This window comes from Ruditapes philippinarum, unplaced genomic scaffold, assembly GCF_026571515.1.
Source record: "Ruditapes philippinarum isolate M1 unplaced genomic scaffold, ASM2657151v2 ctg795_1_1_1_1, whole genome shotgun sequence".
NCBI classification, from domain to species: Eukaryota; Metazoa; Mollusca; class Bivalvia; order Venerida; family Veneridae; genus Ruditapes; species Ruditapes philippinarum.
The window spans coordinates 190,606-197,953 of record NW_026857770.1 but is presented as its reverse complement, the minus strand read 5'-3'; the positions used below and the strand labels follow the sequence as shown (position 1 = coordinate 197,953).

At 30.5% G+C, this 7,348-nt stretch overlaps 2 protein-coding genes across 2 annotated transcripts; both read left to right on the top strand.

The window, feature by feature from the left end:
• The first annotated feature begins 396 nt into the window (after window positions 1-396).
• LOC132750956 (uncharacterized) lies at window positions 397-2,787 on the top strand. Its single transcript, XM_060741051.1, has 4 exons — window positions 397-652; window positions 967-1,090; window positions 1,630-1,720; window positions 2,529-2,787. The coding sequence occupies exons 1-4, from the start codon at window positions 475-477 to the stop codon at window positions 2,622-2,624; spliced, it is 489 nt and encodes a 162-aa protein (XP_060597034.1). The 5' UTR covers window positions 397-474; the 3' UTR covers window positions 2,625-2,787.
• A 743-nt stretch (window positions 2,788-3,530) lies between these two features.
• Window positions 3,531-6,570, top strand: LOC132750906 (mucolipin-1-like). Its single transcript, XM_060740977.1, has 4 exons — window positions 3,531-3,656; window positions 3,904-4,035; window positions 5,140-5,262; window positions 6,403-6,570. Exons 1-4 carry the CDS (start codon window positions 3,654-3,656, stop codon window positions 6,568-6,570), a joined length of 426 nt encoding a protein of 141 aa, XP_060596960.1. The 5' UTR covers window positions 3,531-3,653.
• Window positions 6,571-7,348: the final 778 nt, after the last annotated feature.

The following is a 7,348-nucleotide window of genomic DNA, read 5'->3' as shown; positions in this document are numbered from 1 at the left end:
CTGTACTAATTGTAAAGAAACGTCAAAGAAATAAAGGATAAATCATCTTTATGGTCAGTGAGTAACCTTTTCGGAAACTGTATTGTACACAAAAAATAAGGATACAAGATTTTTTTATGGCTTCAGTGGGCATTCGAAACAACACCTCTTTCCAAACATAAGTCATCAATTTATTATAAGTTATATTTATTTTTATAATCTAGTATAGAAAAACTACATAACGGGGTAGGAAAATTTACTTATTGGAACTTAAATACATCTAGTCGTTTTGAATTTAGCTATAAAATGGAATTTTTGCAATGTTAGACTACAATGTAGATTCATAAAATCCTCGCAGAATTAAAATGTTATGTATTTCTTTTATGTTAATCATGTCAATTATAACACTTTTTTTACATATTGTTTTGTAATACTTGTTTGTTAAACGTGTATCATAATTGACTTTTGTTTTCATACGAGAATTTATTTCGAATAATGTATAACAAACTTATTTTAAACGAATTTACGATTTTTATTTTACAGATTTACAATATTGAAGCCGAGGCAAATGGTCATTTTATAAAAATACCTGATGATCAAGTCACTATCAAAATTGGTTACTACGATTTTATAAAAAATCAAAATGGAACTGTCTCAAAAGTTAACGTTAGAGGTAAGCAATCATATTTTATCTAGAACATAAGAAAATGCTGGGGCTAAGACATGCATAAACTTCAGTGTTTCAAACTCATTGAGTCGCCTCTTACGATAACGCAGGGATAAACGGTGGCTGCAAGTCTAAATTAAGTCAGCTGAAATCTTTTGTACAGGTTTATATAGCTAACCATGAGTAAAAAATAGAAGATGATGATAATAGTTAAACTTGCGGTGATGTGGGTGATCATATTTAACGCTGAAATACTTAGTTCGTTTTTATAGATTTAGATCTTGCTTAAATGAAAGATGTATATATGCATTGTTTTCCAGGATGGTACAATTTTGAGCCAAGCCTTGGATTAACTAAGTTTACAAACACAGAGAACATTACAGAATACGAATACGATCTTACCAAAGATTTGGACAGAATGAATCTCTCAACTGTTCTTCATAGGTTCACTTAATTTTTATCTTATTCTCTTTTCTGCTTTTTCTCAAACATCCTAGACACTATCAATGAATTTCAGCTAGTAACTAAATGCACTTTAGCGTTCATAGTCACCAGAAATCCAATGACATTGTTCGGAATTTTATTACATTCTTAAAAAAGCTATGTCAGTAATGCATTTTTCGATAAAAAGAGTCAGTCAAAAGAAACTACATTTGAATGGCTGAGCAATAGACACTGCCCATTCTTTACACCAGCCAATAAAATTGCTTGAAATTCGAAAAAAAAACACACTTAAACAGGCTATAAAATTTAATCGTTCTTTCTTGATAAAAAAGAGTCAATCAACATTTTGTTCCTTCGAATGGCTGAGAATAGTCATTGTCCATGCTGTGCACCATTTCATATAAAAATAATGGTAATTTTCAGGCAGAGGATCCGAGAATTGTTCAACCAAACTTAACCTTCCCTTCAGTTCAACCTGAATAAACACATTTTTCAAACATGATTTTATGATAATCAATGACAATCTTTTTATTGTTTAGGATGCTAAAGCTGGATGTCAACTTTGCACTACATTCAATAAGAGTTGATTGGGACAGCCAAAATACTAGATGCCTCCGTATTAATGGAACCGTAAGTTTATTTTGGAATGCATCTTGATCTGTCCTGATTGATTCTCAATTTTAAATCACATGTCGCTCACCTCTGTTGATGACAGTGACTTTGGATTCGTTTACATTAGGAAGCTTTCCATTTACGTAACGGCTAAACAACAGCGATTCAACTTTACATCTACCAACATTTGTTCTGATTATATTGACAATTTCTATTATATAATATTCCATTTATAACATGTTAAATGTTTGATTGTAAATTATTGCAAATGGCAATCATAAAAACGGTATCCCAATCGTCAGATTTTTGCCTTTGATTATTTCAATTTATTGTGCCTTATTGGATCAGAATAATACGACATAAAAGATTAAACTTTTATAAGTTTTTGATTACTTTATAATCTTACGATATAGTAACATAAAGAAACTCAGGAAAACTGAAAACTGTACGACACAATATATTTAAAATTTGCATGTTTTAATAAATTAAATATGATTACAGAAAAAAATGCAGCGAAAAATATTTGGGTCATAATTTTTATAATCTTTTTTTTTAATGATACTTTGCATGTTTTCGTTTTAAGTGCAAACCCCAGTGGAGTTACGTAAGAAATTGAAATTAAATCATTTACGCATAAATGTTTAGACTTAAGTTTAGTTCTTTAAAATAATTTTCTATATCTTTACTCAAACTGAAAAAGACACTAACAATTCACTTGAATTAAATAAAAGGGCATACTTTTGCTTTTATAAAACAAACAAAAAAACCTTAAAAAGAGATTCTGTTATAAAGGTTTCACTAAAGTAAAATATTACCTTAATTTTAGGTTTCGTTTAACAACCTCAACAATAACGGACAGGTAGTCATCAAATTAACAACTCTCACGTATCCTGTCACGTGTGACTTTTCTACCAATGGTTAGTTAATTGTGGAATATGTTTTCTGTTGTACTGAATGTGGTATGTATGGCTATACTAATTTTGACAGAGGCAAACAACACATAGAAAGGACACTATTAATTTAGTACACCAAAGACGTTTTCGACTGAAACAATTTAGACTAAAAAGTATCAAATGATTTGCAAAGGTGACCATTAAACATGAAAAAGATCTGGGTTTTTACGATCAGTGTGAAACGATTATAGATAAGGATAAGCAAATGATTTGCAATACGCGAATCAAATCACTTTCAGAGCTTGATGAAACAAAAGCAAACAAATCAATTGCAATGAGGACCATACTACTGTGATCAAATACATATTTTATTACAGATCATAAGCAGTGTGAACAAGAGGTGGAAGAATATGAGTGCAGTATAGTTGAAGGGTTTGCAATTACGACCGTTATTGGAGATACCATACTGTTTTTAGCCGGGATTATCATAGTCAGTGATATATGTCAAGCATACATTGTACTTTGTTTTTTATATTTGAGTTGTATTAAGTCTGTTTCATACAATTTTCAAATTCGCCTGAAATGAAAATGTCTCTTTATGTAAGTACCCTATTTAATAAGATAAATTACTTTTTGTGGGTACAAAATAAAAGTTTTCAATGGTAAAGTCCGGATAACATTCTTACTTAAAAAATGTGAAGATATTTAGTTACCTAGCTAATTTGTCTTCAAGTTGCTTTTATATATTGATATTACTAAATGCATACCTACCACAGGATCTTACAAGGGCTTAGTTTTGTTTAATAGATTATACAGTAGCATACATGTTTATACATCAAATGATCTACACAAAACAACAAATAGGTTGAAATGCACGTATATGTAGTGGCAACTTATTTACTTAATATATATTTCTTATTTTGCTAAATATTGGTTATTTCTACATCTCGTCAAAAAGATACTCTGTTTCCGAATGTTTCTCAAATGTTCAATGGTGGAATGTAATCTGTGTCACAGGAGATTGTCTTACATTGCATGGCATCTGGTGGATAAGGAAAATGGTAGGACAGTTTTTACACAAGATTTTAAACTTTTAGTTTTAAATTTTGTTTTGAAATCTTGGCTGAATTGTTATCGAATTGCAAATATGTGAGTACAAATGTATATTGCTTTATTAGATTATTTATGACAACGCATCTATATATTTATCTCGATATGACTGTATCTCTTCTCTAAGCTGCTAATGTATGACGTTTTTATCCTGCGCTTCTTAAATACCACGTATATAATTAAGCATGATTTTTGCAGTTGAAGGGAGAGTTATCTGGCGAAGAGGTATTATTGAAGAACTGGGACGTCAATCTTGTTGTACTGGGCCTTGGATGTCTTTTAACTTGGTTTTCATACGCGCGCTTCATCAGGATACATAATAAATTTACCGTAAGCTATAAGTGCTTCTTACCTTTGTTACAGACATTCCAATTATATCAATTTGTACAATAAAATTCTTTTGCAGCCGTTTTACACGATTAAAAAGCAAATTCCAGTAAAGCTTTATTTTGGTATCTGTTTGAGACTCTATTTAAAAAAGTCACAAAAAGGCCTTTTGGACTCGTGTTTCTTAAAGAAATCGTTCAATTCAGTATTGACAATAAAAGGAATAACAAGGACTTACATCAGGAAAATAAGGTGGATTATTTACAACTACAACTTCTCAGAAAAAAATACATTTGCAAGAGAAGTCAAAATATAAAACTACGAAAGCGTCCTGGTGCCAATTTATAATGATTTAAAAAAAGGATAACTCCTACGTAGGAGATAAAAAGTCTAATTAGGAGTTTTTAACTCTTACTTAGGACTTTACAACTCCTACGTAGGAAATGAAGAAGCCTAATTAGGAGTTTATGATGTCATGAATGGTGAAGTGTTCTCAAAATTTTAGATTTAAAATTTCTCGGGGACACAAGGGCCTTCCATATAGGTTTTAATAGTCATTTTTCCATTTAACCATTCTGCATATATTTTATTTTTCTCTGTGTTCATTGTTAGATATTTAGATTTTTGACTAAAATAAACGGTTTCACGCTTAAAAAGCCTTTATCGCTAGCAAAATATTCTGTACAATGCCTTTTTAACAAATCAATAGTACTGCGCACTATTATTTTCTCCTTTGTTTTATTTGTAAAATCTATTTAAATTTTTGGATAAATAATATTTTTATTATGATGATTGGTTTGTTCAATGAAAAAAGTGTTAAAATGTAAAATAATGTAAGAATTGTTTTCCAATTTTGAAAGTTCAGAATGAACCCAGTTGCATGATATAAACTGATACTTTAAGTATATGGACTAAATATATATAGATTTGTATAACAACAACACACACGCACACACGCAGCACGCACACATACACAAGAAAAAAAAAAACAACAGAAAAAAAATCCGTTTGATATGTACAGAACATTTTGCAAGTCCTTAGATGTAATAAAATATGCAAGTCCTTAGATGTATTAAAAAGTGCAATTTTATGTATTTCATTTTTCAGCTCTTAGTCAAAACCATCCGAAAGGCAGCAGTTGATATAGTTTTTTTTCTTACTTGCGTAGTACTAATGTTTGTCGGATTCTGGTCATGTTCTTATATTGTCCTAGGACCTTACCATATTAAGGTAAATAATCATATTTCTTTCATTTTTGAAGTATTGATAGACTGTGTAATGGTCTGATCTAAGAAAACAACATATTGAAGGAATTATTTAAATCATTATTTTCTGAATTTTGATTTAAATGCTGATAAATGTTATATGAACAGAAATGCAAGTTCATATGAATTTTGGAAAAAATCCCTGTAGAACAGTGAAAAAAAAATACTACAAGATTAGATTTTTGATGATAGATGATGATTCATCATCTGCTACGCCCTCTAGCACCGGATAACTAGTTAACCTCATTTCTTGAAGAAACTTTTCAATTAGACTGTCAGTCATTGTTTAAGTGTAACTGTTAAAAAAACCTAGTATTGAAAGAGCAGATACTCGTCAAGGAGGCGCGACCTCAAATCAGAAAACGACGTAGATTTATCCCTCCGTTTAAATTTATTGTAGTGTTCCTTTTGGTAGGGTAGGGTAGGTGGGCTTTTATTGGGGAGATGAAGGAGAAAACATTTTTTTTAAAGTCATTTAATATTGCACTAACCTCGGAATTGATTAATGTTACAATATCTCCTCCGGTTTTACTTATATGAATTATTGAAAAGTAATTTGTATTGGAAGTATAAGGGCAATCGTTTAGAATATAATATTGAGCGATTTATAACCAAATATTGGTTTACTAAGAGAGTTTGATATATTGTTGGAAATGTTCAGAGGTGCATGAGTGCCGCATATATATTTGAGGGATATCCCTACGTCATCATCGGAAAGAGTCGCAAAAGTTAACAATCTCATTACTGGAAAATAACACAACGAATTACTTAAGCACGTTTTTATAAGGCTTAGCATTTATCTACGTATCTCTGTTTAAATAAGAAAAACAAAACATTTATATTATTAGTGGTTGACATTAAAGCAGTATTTAGTATTTAAAGCTGATGGTATTCGAATCTATGATTTGAAAGAAGAAACCATTGAGATGAAATGCATAAGTCATTCGTTATTTCTACATAAAGGATGTTTTTAATGTAAGTCAGAATGTTAAAAATATCTCACGGCATGACGATGTAACCTGAAAGAATGTCTGCTAAATGAGTCAATGTCTCTATTCAAAATACTATGCATGTTTCAATAAATAGTATTTTATTTTTATTTCAGTTTAGGAAAATGTCCACTGCTGCAGAAACATTATTCTCTATGAGTCAAGGAGATGAGATATTTGCGACGTTTGCCATACTTCAAGACGAATATGCTGGGGACAAAACTGTTCATTTTGTTTCTAAGAGTGGTTATTTACGCCTACGTGTCTTTGTTTTACTATTTTAATTTTCAAATTTCTCATAGCATTGTTCAATAGCGCCTACGAGGTTGTAAAGGTAACTGGGTTATTTAAATAATTATGTTTTAACTTTCAAATATAATATTTCTGTTTTGAACATGATTGCAAAGGTTAAATTGTATGCTGTAGAGGTTCCAAAACTGACATTTCAGCATACAGAAGTAGTAGCAAGAACGTTTGATTTTGAAGTTAAGTCTTATTGTGACTGGCAAAGTAACGTTTTACTTCTTTCGAATAGTGCACAATTTAAAGTAACTGATGCTTTTGTTTAGAATTGTATGTATATTATAACATGAATGGTCCTATATCTGTCTTCTTGAAATTGCTTTTTTCTCTTGTAGGATAAAACAAACAATCAAATAACATATCAACAGCAGGACAGGGAGTTAGGGTCTGCTGGAGATATGGTATTATTTTCTTTTATTTCCATAGGGCATTTAATTTTGATTATAATAAGCATGGGCGAATGTTTTGGCCTTGTCCATAAATTTTAAAAAACGAATTCTTTTGTACTTGTAAAATTTCAATCTTTCAATAGAAATGATTTTTTAAAGATATCACTATGCTCAAATTTGATATTAGTAAACATTGATAATTGCTACAGAGGACTCTTTGTAGAATAAACATGTTTTGATTTCACACAAAGTAGATATGTGTAAGATTCTAAACACTATAGGTGGTCACAATATCCATATATAGTGTCAATTAAAATCTTGCAGTTTTTTTTAAAGATGAGACCAACCTTACTTGACCTGCAATAGGGAA